Source organism: Oryzias melastigma, linkage group LG13 (genome assembly GCF_002922805.2).
Source record: "Oryzias melastigma strain HK-1 linkage group LG13, ASM292280v2, whole genome shotgun sequence".
NCBI classification, from domain to species: Eukaryota; Metazoa; Chordata; class Actinopteri; order Beloniformes; family Adrianichthyidae; genus Oryzias; species Oryzias melastigma.
In genome coordinates, this window is record NC_050524.1 from 5,233,518 (window position 1) to 5,248,640 (window position 15,123).

Consider the following 15,123-nt stretch of genomic DNA (forward strand, 5'->3'; position numbering starts at 1 on the left):
CACCTTTTACTGAATTTTTGTTTTTTTACACTAAAAAAGGTACAAATGCTGCATTAAAAAATGATTTATTGCCTTTGATTTGTGACCTTTACTTAGCAGAATGCATATGCTGCCTTTTATGTTTGAGGATCTCCGTGGAAGTGAGGGTCAGGTCTTCGTCGCAGACGTCGCAGTGGTAAACTCTGCTGAGACGGGACGCCGACGCGGGGGCCGGCTTTCCCTCGCCGGACTCTGAAATCCCCCAAACAGAAACAAATCCACCTTTAATGTCAGCTGAAACACAAACCAGCTGCAGAAACATCAGCAGGAAGTTCTGACCTCCGTCGTCCGGCTGCTGCTCGCCCGCCGGCCTGCAGGACGCTTCGTGATGCATGCGCTCCAGCGGGGTCAGAGGCATGTACAGGCTGCAGTTTGGACACGTCCAGAAGGTACGCAAACATTCGCTGTACAGATCTTTGGAGTTCTGCAAACGGACAGGAAGAAGCAGGATCAGTAGATTTCTTCGACATCTCTAAACCAGAAGTCCTCAACCTTTTTTCAGGCCACAGACTGGTTTAAATTAGAAATTGGCCTTCTAAAAATCTATTTTCAAAATAAAATGCCTTAAAAAGTCTAAAATTATCTGTAGATATTTTTACAAATCACGAAAATTCAATGAAACAAAGTTTTTGATTTGTAGAAGTCATTTCTGATTTGAAAAAAATCCAAAAATTAAACCTTACATGATTTTTTTCACCATAGAATGACATTTTAACATCAATTTATCAAAAGATTGATCATATTTAGACTTTACATAAATCCTCATTCATTGGGTATTTTTTTACATTTTCTGTGCTAAAGTTTCTGAACCTAATTCAGCTTTGCTGTAAGAAAATTCTCAAATGTTCCTTTTACAGGCTTCTATAAATCAACAACTGTATTTGATTGAATCTTCCTTCTCTGTAAAAGTTTGAACTTTGTGATGAGGATTTTCCCGTTAACGTCAAAGTGGAGGCTAATGGATGGATAAATAAAGCAAAATAAAATGACGCAACCTTCGTAAAACTGTTTTTTTCTAAATATAATATAAATGTAGCTTTAACTTTATTATCTGCGCGTGTGAATCCAGCAATCCAGCTAGCCCAAGGGTCGGCAACCTTTCACAGTAAAAGAGCCATTTAGACTCGTTTTCTGCTGATCAAAACCTAGAAGGAGCCGCATAGTCTTACTTTAGCCTTTAAGAAATTTGGATTTACATTCATGACCTTCTTTTAGTTAGTAATAAATGTGAATTATGTCTATTTTTTGGCACGAACAAATACCAAGTGACCCAGCGGTCCGGTACCGGTCCATGCCCCAGTGGTTGGGAGCCACTACTCTAAACGACAAGATGTTTCCATATTAGAGTGGTAATCTCAGTAACTAGTCCCTGCCCGTTTACCAGTTCTACCTGCACGGTTTGCTGTAGATGACCTGGGTCAGGTGTGTTCCGTCAGTCAGAGCGTAGAGACTCAGCCAATCAGCAGCAAGCAATGCAGGGAGGACTATATACTTCATAAGTCATCAAACTTGACTGGCTTGGAGACAAACTCACTGCCAGACAGTTGTAGGTGACGGAGCTGGTCAGGCGGAGGCCTCCTTTGATGGGGTCGGGTTTGGCTTCAGTTCCTGGGAAAAGCGGGTTTGGAACCGGAGCCTTGGTGTCTGCCTCGGGCTGAGGACCGACGTAGAGGTTCTGTGTCTGAAACGCAGTGAGTCTCCGTAAAGTGTAACGGACCTGAAAGTGCAGGAAGTGATGAAGTGAAAAAAGAGGACAGTTGTGAGTTTTATATCTGAACGACTTTCTATGATGTCACATAAATACAACAAAAACACGATGAAAGTCAAAGTCCAAATGTGTCTCTTTCATAATTATGAGACGTTTCTATGGAGAGAAAATAGACCCAATCAATAATTCTTCATCTGTGCAGAAGTAATTCTTGATTTATGCATAAATTTGGATTTGTGTATACACACGCACAAATCAAGAATTACACACAAATTAAGAATTACACACAAATCAAGAATTACGCACAAATCAAGAATTACGCACAAATCGAGAATTATGCACGCCTAAAACAAGAATTACGCACGCACAAATCAAGAATTACACACAAATTAAGAATTACACGCGCACAAATCAGGAATTATGCACAAATCAAGAATTACGCACAAATCAAGAATTATACGCACAAATCAAGAATTACACACAAATTAAGAATTACACACAAATCAAGAATTACGCACAAATCGAGAATTATGCACGCCTAAAACAAGAATTACGCACGCACAAATCAAGAATTACACACAAATTAAGAATTACACGCGCACAAATCAGGAATTATGCACAAATCAAGAATTACGCACAAATCAAGAATTACACACAAATCAAGAATTATACGCGTACAAATAAAGAATTACACAGGCCTAAAACAACAATTACGCACGCACAAATCAAGAATTATACACAAATCAAGAATTATACACAAATCAAGAATTATACACAAATCAAGAATTACACGCGCACAAATCAGGAATTACGCACGCACAAAAATCAAGAATTATACGCAAATCAAGAATTACGCACAAATCAAGAATTATACACAAATCAAGAATTACGCACGCACAAATCAAGAATTACACACAAATCAAGAATTACACACAAACCAAGAATTATACGCGCACAAATCCAAAGTTCCACACAAATCAAGAATTACGCACGCACAAATCAAGAATTACACACAAATCAAGAATTATACGCGCACAAATCCAAAGTTCCACACAAATCAAGAATTATACGCGCACAAATCCAAAGTTCCACACAAATCAAGAGTTACGCACGCGCAAATCAAGAATTACACATGCAAAAATTCAAAGTTACACACAAATCAAGAATTACGCATGCACAAATTAAAAGTTACACAAATATTAAGAATATGGACGCACAGACAAATCGGGGTGAGTCTATTCTCTTTTTATAGTTTTTGTCAGAAAACCTCTTAACCTTAAAAGTATCTCAGACTGCAATGAGCCAAGCGCACCACAGGGGGCAGCACAGAACACAACAGAGTTGTTTCAACATTCACAGGAACAACACGACAACATCGGAGATTTATCAAGATGTTCTACAAGTGGATTTAAAGAATAGAAGAGCCGTTTGTGTTCCTCAAAGAATATTTCTACCCAGCTGCAGTGGATGCAGTTTATTTTTCCAGGTCTGAAATGGGGCTGTATGTGTTTTATATGTTCAAGCAGCATCTTCATAAAAGTATAGAACTTAAAACACTTCTTTTTTTTTTCAAAAATCGGGATGATTATTTTTTGATGAGAAGTTACATCTGCTCACTTAAATGAAATGATACCAGAATATATATTTACATTCCCAAAGCGGGCAGCCCGCTTTGGGAATGTAAATATATATTCTGGTATCATTTCATTTAAATGAATTTCCAGAGCATCTGAAGTACTAAAAGGTGTTCCTGGTATGGACAAGTGCATCTGTACCTCGGTGTAGAGCAGGAAGCGCACCAGGCGTTCGCCCAGCTTCCCCACGTCTCTGCGGGACACCCCCTGGACCGCCTCCCCCCCTGCAGAGCTCTGCCCCAGCTGGACCTGCAGCAGCCTCTCCCATTCCCCCCTGAGGCTCAGAGCCGTGGACAGAACCCTGAGGGCCTCCTCGGGCTCCCTGAGCTCCAGCTCCAGCCAGCCGTCCACCACCAGCCGCGTGCAGTCGGCGTTGGTGTCCACCGTGTTCGCCACCAGCAGCAGGGCCTGGCGAGGAAGTTAACAAGCGGATTTGAGCTGGTTGACCCACATTTAGCTCGTGCTGATCTGCACTCCCTTCACTCCTTCAGTTTAGCCAATTATCAGGTTCGGGACGACTCCGGGAGTCTCGTCCTCCTCAGACGCCGATGTCAAGATGTCCCACATCCTCCTCATCCTCACTATTCTTCCTCCTTATCACACACTTCTTCACCTATTTTGAACTGAAGAACTCACACTGCTGCTAATAAATCATTAAAAAGATAAAATGTATTAGTTTTTAGATCTAAAATCAGATTAAATTTGTCTAATCTTTTAGCATTACAAATACATTAAAATCTTTATGTGTCAAATCCATCAATTCAGTCAAACTGATGAAAAAGTTGTGAAATCAATGTGATTTCTACTTTATATCTTATTTATAAATCACTTTATGCTTCATTATATTGTATGTGGTTGTGAGAATTGTGTGTGTTTTTACAATGTGTGTGTGAAGGCTTTTGTAATTTCTGTTTTTAACTTAAAAAAGTTTATTTTTTATTTATTTACAGACTCGAGCTCCAAATATAAACACCACAACATAAATAAAAGATAGTGAAGCATAAAAGACAGACGTATAGAATAAAATCACCAGTAAAAGTAAGAAAAAACTAAGAACAATAAAAGAGATAAACATAAAAAACACAAATTAGGAAGTATTGATGCTAACTTTCATCACTTTTTGTTTAAATTCCCCCATGACAATTTTTCTTTATTTTTTTAAATGTTCCCAATAGTGTTTTAATTCTGATTATGACGTTTTTAACTTAAATGTCTTAAAAAGATATTTTTCATTTTGATCTGAAGCCTCCGTTTCCAAAATCTCCTCTGAGGGGGCGTGGCTTTTGGTGCTCCGCCCCTTATCCCCCCCGTCTGATTCTGATAGCTCTGTGTCTCGCTAGCGTAAATCTTCACCGCTGCTACATAAATCCGTCTGCAATATTTCCAGATTGAGTGAAAATAGCCAAATATTTGCAGCATTTTTATTTATATTTATTTAATCCACCAAATGGTTCCTGAGTGCAGCTGTGTCTGCAGCTCACCCCTCCTCTAGTGGTGAGCTGCAGGAGAACACATTAACACACTGAGAACTAATGGACTTAAACTTAACTTTATTATAGAATTGCTTTTGCTTACTTTTTTTTTTACTAGTGAATTTGTTATTTTATTAATGCCTTTATTTTAAACATCTATGTTTGTGGTGGTGTTTTTTTATTTTCATTACATCGTAGTAGCTTTTTAAAAATTTTGTACGAGTTCAACGTGTTCTTATTATTTTAATATAATGCCATTATTATTATACATGTTTTACAGTTTAGATGGTTGAAATTAGATAAGAAAGATTTTTATTTGCAGAAAGTCTCTGTAATGTGTTTTAACATGCACTCAATGAACAAATAATGTGTATTTCCAGAATTATTCTATAATCACATCATTTAAAAAATATATATATTGGTGATACTAGAATGTAATTACCTGGTATCGAATCATACCCAAATTTCCAGTATTGCCCACTCCTAGTCTGTACCAGTGTTTCCAAATTGGACGGTTATCTACAGTGCTGCGTCTGATGTTGGTGAGCGCAACTCAGATTCTACTTTTAGAAGCAGTTAGACGTTGAATAAAACCATAAATTAAATGTCTTGAAGAGTGTTAACTCCTGCACCATCGTGGTCGTTTTAATCAAATCCTAAAGGCATCATTTTATCAGCTTCTGCATGATCACTGCTTTTACTATAAAAATATTTATTTTGTCAGGGACAGGACAAAAAACAAATAAATAAACATTGTTACAGTTTCAAAAAAGCAACCAATGCCATGTCCACAAGCCATCTAGCTAACAGCTCATTTGGAGACCAGGTCCCTTTATAGTTATACCACATACTTATGTATGAAAAGTTTTATAAATAAAGTTTGATTTGATCCTTCCTTGAACGGATGTTTAGGAAGTGGATGCTGCGCCGGTTCTCACCTGCAGCGCCGGAGCGCGCACACAGTTGGACAAATACGGCTTGTTGGTCTCCAGCAGAGTGACGAAGGCCAGCAGCTGGTGCTTGCTGCTTTCTTTCCCATCAGCCCCTGCAGGCGGAAGAGAAAAACGCAACATTTAAGACCACCAATAAAAACAAAAGAAGAAACAATGTTTTAATCTAAAATTAAAAAATCAAGTCATTTTCTAGGACAGTTTTTGCAGAGGGACAGGAACTCTTTAAATTGGCCTCTGACTTGTGGGCGGGACTCTCCACAACTCCTTTCTGTTGCTGAGAGCTCAACATCAATGGTTGCGGTCACATCCCAGAATAATATTTCTAATAAGTTACTGAAGCTGTACATAAAATATGTCTTAAAAAACGAAAAATTTGGTTGATTCTGGTTAAAAACGTCATAATCATAATTAAAAGATCCCTCTGAACGATTTTAAGATGGAAAAAATAGGGACTTTAAATGTACAAATAAAAATCTGTCAATGAAGTGAGAAAAATAACCTCATCAAGATATCTTAACTTAAGGAAAGAGTTCATGTTTTCTCAAACTAAGATCATTTTGGTAAATAAAAAACTTTATTGAAAAGAATATTTTTCTGGTAAAACAGAAAGTAAGGCTGATTCAGAATTCTTCCCCAACCCTTCTATTGTAGGGGCGCGAACAAAATAGTTTTTTTAAGGGATAGGGCCTCAGAGTTGTGTAGGAGAAACACATTTCTTCACAGAAGTTAACATTAAAATTTAAGTATTGACTTTGTGTTAGCATGACTTCTTTAAAGTTATAAAACCAATTTTGGTTTGTATTCTCCGAGTGCTAGCAGCTACACACTAGCATAGATGATGACATCATGGAGGGTTAATTTGAAGACACTATTTGACCATACCTCTCCGCTCAGAGGGTTAAATGTAGGAGAGACCATAGAGGAAGAGTTCCGATTTGGCCAAACAGTCTTCAAACAAGTGTCTTTTCCTTTTTTCAGATTGAGTCTTAGCAGTGTGTTTACCCATGTCTCTGATGTCGTCCTCTGGCACGTGCAGCACCTCCGGGTCACTGGCGAACACGCTGGTGGGGTGCATCACCACTCCCTGCTTATTTCTGGTGTGAAACACCTTTAGGTTTGAAAACAAAAACCAAAGAATCCGATATGAACTTCCAGTTTCCCTAAAACCGACAGATGTTGGCGTTTTCTTGACCTGGTCGGAGTCTTTGCGGGTGGTGTTGTGCTCGTCCGCCACGGCCAGCTGGGGGTAGAGGCCGCGGCAGAGCAGCAGCTTCAGCAAAGCCTGCTGGCGGGACGACAAGTCCTGACTGGCGTTGACCGCCTCCTGCAGCTCGGACACGTTGTGACGCAATTTGAACTTCACTTCCTGTTTCGAAAAATAAGAAAAAACTCATCAGAGGAAGGAAAACCCAAATGTTTTATTGTTGACCTTCTCACTTTACTTCAACTTAACCCACTAAGAACAAATGCTTGGAGAACAAAGTTTTCTAAAAATTTTAATATTTTTCTTAAACAAACCTTCAAAATAAAAGTTCATTGAAATTTAGAGCCATAAACTTCCAGTCACATGTGGAAAGACTGGAGGGATGGTCTTTTTTTATCTGTCCTTGTAACTAATATTTATGGTGCGTTACGTATAATCAATGTTTTTTAACTACTACTATTACTTAACTTGTGTAATCAATCAAACACTTTATTTTGTTGGAGCCATTTGGCTGAAATCAGATAGTTTATTAGATTTCATGCATGCGCCTGTCATTCTGTCCTCTTATTAGTTAAGATATATTTTGGGAGCTGCCGTGTCTTTTTATTGGTTTTTAGTTGGATTTAGAACTTGGGAAGCATGGCAGCACGTTAATCTTAGACCGTGTTATTGTCGTGTTTAGTACATATTTTTTCTTTAAAAGATATTTTCTACAGTTATATTTTGTATTTTGTCACTCTTTAAGAAAGTGCAAGAAAATAAATGTAATTTAAAATAAAGAACAGCAACCCTTTTATCTGAAGCACGAGTCAAGACAGTTCCTGCTACCCAAGTTACCAGAATTTTTAATTAACTTGCTGTTGATCACAAGATGCTGAGCAAAAAAAAGACGTATAAACATTAGTTAAACATAAAAAAGACACATTAGATAATAGAAACAATAAAAAAAAATAAAAATAGATTTATTGATCGGACTGAGCTCGGAATAAATAATATCTATCTGTCTAAACAACTGGAAAAACAAATTTTATGCTTGTTGAATAGTAGGTTCTAAATTAGAAAACAAGAGGCAAAAAAAATAAAAACTACAAACATTATAATCCCTCCTTAAAAAGAATAGTACAGAATAGATCCAATAAAAAGGGGGATTTACCTGATGCTTAAAATGCTAAGATAATCCTTACATGATAGCAATAATAAAAGTAAAATTGTAAAAAAGATTTGTATTTTTGCAGGTCTTAAAGAAAAATAAAGAGTTGGAGTGAAAGAATATTATGTTAAATTAAATAACAGACCTCCAAAATAAGAGCAGGGACAACAGGGATTTGATTATGCTTAAAATGCTTAAATAATATCAGTTAGCTGCATAAAATCTGTGAGCTAAAGTTTTTTTTTGCCTAAAACTGTTTTTAAGGCAAATTTTAAAGTTATTAAATAGTTGATGACATCCGCTGCCCCTAACTTTTGGTCAAAAACAATCAACAAAAATACATTAGAATTGGAAAACTTAAAAACCGACTCGGATGAAAATCAAGTTTTCGTTTTTTAAACATATTGTATATTATATATTTTGTGATGGAGGACATTTATAAGATAAATTAAGAATTAAACTGTTGTCCTGGGTATTTCTTTATTCAAGCTGTGATGGATCACTCACGGTTTGTGATGCAGCCACTGCGATGTGCAGGTCAAAGTCTTCAGTTCTAAATCCTCCACTTACAGACAAATAGATCCATTAACGTCTTCATTTTCTGTCTGTACAGCCACCTGGCTTTAAACCTCTGATATTGATTGCTATTTTTTGCTACGCTAATGTTAGCTTGACGTTTTGGGGCGCCATAAGCTAGTGTTTAAAAAAAGCTAATGTGAAATAGTGGAACTTCAAAGGGGGAATTTCTAATGAGCTCCTGCTGCTCTGCAGAAATATGTCTTAAAAAACAACACGGACTCCTTGATTTTGGCAAAAAAATTGCATAATCATAATTGAAAGACCACTAGAACGATTTTACAATAGAAAAACATAATAGTTGGAGTGGGATAAAAGAAAAAAAAGATAATAAAAGAACCAGTGGATTCTAAAAATGTGCAGCTTTTTTTTTCTAAATCTTAAGAAATAATAAAAATGATTTCAGTAATGATCCCTGAGTTCACCTGTATGTCTAAGTTGTGTCCTCCTCCGTCCTTCTCCTTCTTGCGTTTGCCTTTCTCCTCCGTGTCCGAACCGGAGGAGAACTCTCCCTCCTGGCCCTCGGTCAGCTTCAGGACTTTGCGTTTGCTCCCCTCCTGCAGCTCGTGCTCCCTCTTCATCTGATGCAGCTTCTTCTTCTCTGTGAATCTCTGCCTGCGCTGCTCACGGTCACCACCAGAGGGAGCACTCTCCTCTGATTCCAGGAGGCTGTGGCTTTTCAGCAAATCCTAAAAACAAGACAAAAAACGGAGCAGAAATCCACGTAAGAAATCAAAAGTAGTTCTCTTTTGAATGCAGCAGCAGGAACCTGCCTTGAATTGTCTGCGCAGGTTGACCATCTCGTACAGCCTCTGCTCCTCCAGACCCCTCCGTCTGCACCATTTCCTGGAGGCGCCGCCTCTTTCTCCTTTCACCTGTTGAGATCCAACTTACTTCAAATGTTGTACCTAATTTTTTTAGATCAAAAAAACTTCAGACGTTTCTTCTCCTGACCTCCACCCACGCATTGAAGGTGTTGAGCAGGGTGAAGGGGTCTCCCTGGTTGCTTTGCAGGGGCTGGCGGGCGGTGGAACAGTCAGGGTTGTGCTGTGAGCTGCGCAGGAACGGCGACTGGACGCTGAGGGCAGCCGCCACGGTCAAAACCGGCTCCACCAGGTTAAAAACAGAACCCAGAACCAGCATCTTCCCTGAGAGAACAAACAAACTGAAACGGGCAGAAACCGAAGAACTGAAAGGCTTTTATTTTGGTAAAAAAAACTCTAAAACATTGTTTTCCTGCAGCTGAGTTTGGATGATGACCTCACCTATGACCACATCCACCGGCAGCTGTGCCAACAAACTGCCAATAGAGGTCAGTTCGCCACAGCTGTCCAGCGCCCCCTGCTGTTTCAGGTAGGTCACTGCTGTCTGGATGCTGGCAGTCGGGGGTGGATCAATAAAAGTAAAGGTAAGAGGATCTCCAAGACCCATGCTCTTCATCTGCAGGAGATAAAAACACAAAAAATGACATTTCCTTTAAATACCCACGCTGGTTCAAGTCCTCGACTTTCTCTTAAGTATTATCTGATTATATTTATAAAGAAAATTGCGTTGAAAATTGCATTTTTTAGTATTTTATTGTTGTGTATCGGGAGAAGAAAAAGGATTGTATTTGTGACATAGTTGGGTGGGTCACAAGCTCCCAGCTCTGAGTTCTCACCAATGATGAGGGGAATGGAAGCATTTGATGACTTAGATTGGGCTGGAGTAGTGCTGCCACAAACGATTAATTTAATAGTTAACTAATCACTGATTATTTTTTTGTGATTAGTCGACTAATCGGGTCATAGGTAAAGTGGATGTAAAACACACATCTTAACGCTAATGTGAATGCTGTAAGCTGAATTTGGCCGCTGAAGATGCTAAAATTGATAAAAACTGCTGAAATTGCTTAAGCTAATAGCCTGTTAAAATATTAGTTAAATTCCAAATTAGCCTAAAAATCTGAAAAAAAATTATTAGTAAGACAAAACAACTAAAATATTAGCTAAACTCCAAAATAGCCAAAAAACAAACAAACAACAAAAGCCTAAATTAGCCAAAACAACTAGCATGTAGCTGAATTATTGGCTAAAATCCAACATAGCTAGCATAGTGGCATTATAACTTATAATAATATAAAACAATGACTAATCGACAATTGAACGAGTCGTCGACTATTTTAATAGTCGGTTAGTCGTCGGTTATTCGACTAATCGTGGCAGGCCGAGGCTGGCGCCGGATCGCTGGCTCTGATTCAGCGAATGAACCCACCTGGAGAATGAGAGAGTCCAGAGCCACTCTGTGGATTTCGGGGACAGGGTACGGAGCAAAGGCGTCATAGTCCGACTCGGCGTAGAGGCGGTAACACACCCCCGGACCCGTGCGGCCGGCTCGACCTTTCCTCTGCTCCGAGCTGGCCCGGCTGATCCAGAACTCCTGAAGTCGCTGCATTTTTGCTTTTGGATCGAAGCTCATCTCCTTCACTTTTCCTTTGAAAGAAAACACACATTAGTGCAGCACAAGCGTGTTCTACCTTAACTACCGTGAAGGTTTGAAATGTAAAGATCACCTGAATCCACAACAAAGCGTACTCCATCTATGGTGACCGAAGTCTCAGCAATATTCGTAGAGATGATGCACTTCCTCACACCAGGAGGAGCGATGTCAAACACCTGAGGAGCAATCATTTACAAGTTGACCAATCTCTCTTTCAACTTGGTCTTCCTAAGACCAAACGTGGCGGACCTTATCCTGCTGGGCGAGCGAGAGGGTGCTGTGCAGCGGCAGGACGATCCAGCGGCGCGTGTGAGTGGCATAAATCTGACAGGCCTCCTGGATGGAGGAGATCTCCGCAACTCCACTGAGGAAGAGGAGCAGATCTCCACGCTCCTCTGGAGGGTAACGCTGATCGATGGCCTGCAGGATGCGCAGGTAGGGTCTGGGATCCAGCTTCTCTGAGCGGGAGGGCTGCTCCTCGGGAGGGATCGGCTGGTAGATCACCTTGGAGCAAGAAACAAAACATTTTGAACAGAAATCCATATTTGTCCTTTGTAACGACTCAGGTCTTCCTCTCTTCCAGGCCTGCGTGTCTCCCTCTTGTTTGTCATGACTTTTATTCAAGCCGGTCGTGACAACTTAGGGGCTCGTCCGGGATCAGTAGACATGTCAGTAGAATATCTACCAACCTCTGCATGCTACTGAATTGACTCAGTTTGGGATCTGCAGAAAACATTTGGAGCTTTTTTGTTTTAATAAATCTAAAAGGGCGGGGCTCTGGGAATTGTAGTTTTGATGGATTAAAAAAAATAACTAGACAATCTGTTTTGGTAGTCAAGAGGTTTACAATAAATCCCAAACACAACTTCTCTTTTTAATACGAGCTTAAACTGATAAAAAAAAGAAAAAAAGATCTAACTCCCATGTGTCCCATTATTTTATTTTATTGTTATTAATAGCCCAATCTTGCACTCATTTCTTAATGTATAATTTTGACAGAATATATTTTATGGAGGGTAAAATATTGAAAATTATATTAGGTTTAAGTTGAGTATTCTGGAATCATTTTCTTGCCTTTTTATTATTCATAGTTATGTTAAAAAGTTAAAATTTTTAAGTTTGAAAAATCGGCATTCTGACAACTTTTTTGGCTTTTTAAAGCATTTACTGAGATTTTTTAGGCTGTTTTGGAGTTTAGATAATATGTGAGCTACATTCTAACTGTTTTGGTCAACCTAAGTTTTTTTTTTTTAGGCTAATTTGTCATTTAGCTAATATTGTAGCTGGCTAACAGCTTCAGCGTTTTCAGCTATTAGCTCTACTGTTTTCAGCTCTTAGCTTCAACATTTGTAGCTATAAGCTTCAGTGTTTTCATCTATTAGCTTCAGCATTTTTAGCTATTAGCTTCAGTGTTTTCAGCTATTAGCTTCAGCATTTTTAGCTATTAGCTTCAGTGTTTTCAGCTATTAGCTTCAGCGTTTTCAGTTATCAGCTTCAGTGTTTTCAGCTATTAGCTTCAGCATTTTTAGCTATAAGCTTCAGTGTTTTCAGCTATTAGCTTCAGCATTTTTAGCTATAAGCTTCAGTGTTTTCAGCTATTAGCTTCAGCATTTTTAGCTATTAGCTTCAGCGTTTTCAGCTATTAGCTTCAGCATTTTTAGCTATTAGCTTCAGTGTTTTCAGCTATTAGCTTCAGCGTTTTCAGTTATCAGCGTCAGTATTTTCAGCTATTAGCTTCAGCATTTTTAGCAATTAGCTTCAGTGTTTTCAGTTATCAGCTTCAGTGATTTCAGTTATCAGCGTCAGTGTTTTCAGTTATCAGCTTCAGTGATTTTAGCTATCAGCTTCAGCATTTTTAACTATCAATTTCAGCATCTTCAGCGGCCAAATTCAGCTTACAGCATTCACAATAGCATTATCACAGGTAATGCCATTTATTTAGCTTGAGTTTGACTCCCCTGATCTAACTGGTAGGAGGTGCTGCTTCTTCAGGGGTGACCGGTGTTGGTTTTTTACCTGGATGGGAAACAACCTGCCCGGAACCTGCAGCACTGGCGGGTTGTTAAAGTAGCTGGAGAAAAGCTTGATGTTGATGGTGGCTGACATGAGGATGAGGCGCAGGTCTGAGCGATCTGCCAGCAGAGAACGGAGCACCCCCAGCAGGAAGTCACAGTGAAGGTGCCTCTCATGGACCTCGTCCACGATCATCACCTGGTACTGGGACAGCGAGTTGTCCTGCTGGATCTGCCGGAGCAGCAGCCCTTCGGTCAGGAAGAGCAGCTTGGTGGCTGTGGTCCGGGTGGTCTCAAAGCGGATTTGGTACCCGACCTGACAAGCACAAACATGGTTATTGATGAACGGATGTGATCGCGTTTGTTTGATCCATAACTGACCTTTGAGCCGTACTGGTTGAGGCTCTCAAAGCTGACTCTCTTTGCCAGGGAGATGCAGGCGATGCGCCGCGGTTGGGTGCAGGCGATGTGTTTGAATCCAGCTGAGAGAAGGTACTGGGGCACCTGGGTGGATTTACCACAGCCGGTGTCTCCAGCCACCACGACCACAGGGTGCTGCTTCACCAGCTCCACAATCCGATCCCGGTACTGAAAGATGGGCAGGTTCTTCTGCTCCTGGCGCAGTTTGGCCAGTTTTCCAAAGCTCTGCTTTTGACTGAAATCCAGGAAGTGCAGCAGAGTCAGGCGAAACTCCGAGATCTCCTGAGATCCAGGTCCTGAGGATCTCTGCCTGCTTTTGGGGTTCCCCAAACGCTCCTCGATGTCTCTGGTGCACACGGACACATTGATCCGGTACCGGGCGTCATATTCTTCTGGAAGACCCAGATCCACCGTTTTAGTGACCGTCTTTTTCTTTCTGTCTTCTCTTCGTTCTTCCGCAAAACTAGACATTTCCTTCTTTATTTTGAACCTCTGGAAGCGGTCAAAGAAAGCCCAGAACTCCCGGTGCTCCGGACTGCCGGCCTGGATGTAGTCATGCTCGCGGAAAAAGATTTCGTCCAGCTGGGCTCGACACTGCCGGCTGTCCCAATCCCAGCCCCGGCTGTGTCTGCCCCTCTCCGAGTCCATACCTGCTGGACGAACCCCCCTCTACAACATTTCAACTAAATACATTTTAAATGTTCGAAAGCAGCATGGACATTTGAAAACACACAGTTGCGTAAAAAAACCCGAATGAACAAAGATTTATGACGAAAAATCCAATACCTTGTTTAGGATTTCTTCGTTTTTACATGCATGTATTCTCCTCTTAAACATTTGAATTTATATAGTAACAACAATTATATGAATTGTAATCATAATGAGAAACGAACATGGAAAAAAATCAAACACTGAACCTGAACTCCTGTTAAAAAGGGGGACAACAACACGGGAGGACCACTTCCGGTCCGTGTGTTAAAAGCGTCCGTCAAAACAAGTTTTCAACCCGAAACAGCTTCCGGACAAGAAAATATGATTATGATGATCAAAACACAGGCATGATTATGCTCACATTATACATGATAAATATTCTGTCTATACTTTTATTCATTCTTTTTCTTAAAAAAAACAAAAAAATTACGCTTTTAATCTATTTTCTTTTTTTTTTTTTTCATTTTTCAGAAGAAAAACAGGAAAATCCATCCATGGACCGTTAAACCAGATCACAGAATTATGTGGATGTAGGTTAATCCACTAAAAAAATACACGATTAAAAATTGGGATGTTTTGCATCTCAAGTTTTACACAGAACTCTTACATTGTGTGTGTGTGTGTGTGTGTATATATATATATATATATATATATATATATATATATATACACACACATTTATATTTACATATGTTGGTCACAAAGTATAGCTGCCTTTTGAATATATGGGCCTTTAATTATACTTTAAACAAGATGCATCCATGTT

At 39.6% G+C, this 15,123-nt stretch overlaps 1 protein-coding gene across 1 annotated transcript; it reads right to left on the reverse strand.

Moving 5' to 3' along the window:
- Positions 1-49: 49 nt before the first annotated feature.
- Positions 50-14,640, reverse strand: dhx34 (DEAH (Asp-Glu-Ala-His) box polypeptide 34). Its single transcript, XM_024276412.2, has 16 exons — positions 13,608-14,640; positions 13,231-13,542; positions 11,464-11,718; positions 11,288-11,390; positions 10,990-11,207; positions 10,002-10,176; positions 9,691-9,884; positions 9,510-9,611; positions 9,162-9,425; positions 6,999-7,172; positions 6,809-6,914; positions 5,792-5,898; positions 3,523-3,789; positions 1,574-1,756; positions 319-463; positions 50-231 (listed from the first exon to the last, which is right to left on the reverse strand). The coding sequence occupies exons 1-16, from the start codon at positions 14,292-14,294 to the stop codon at positions 89-91; spliced, it is 3,435 nt and encodes a 1,144-aa protein (XP_024132180.1). The 5' UTR covers positions 14,295-14,640; the 3' UTR covers positions 50-88.
- Between the last annotated feature and the right edge of the window lie 483 nt (positions 14,641-15,123).

Coding starts and splice junctions, on each gene's coding strand:
- dhx34 (XM_024276412.2), bottom strand. CDS start 14,294: ATGGACTCGGAGAGGGGCAGACACAGCCGGGGCTGGGATTGGGACAGC. Junction 10,177..10,989: donor TGGACTCTCTCATTCTCCAG/GTGGGTTCATTC, acceptor TATCTCCTGCAG/ATGAAGAGCATGGGTCTTGG. Junction 232..318: donor GCAGCAGCCGGACGACGGAG/GTCAGAACTTCC, acceptor GGGGGATTTCAG/AGTCCGGCGAGGGAAAGCCG.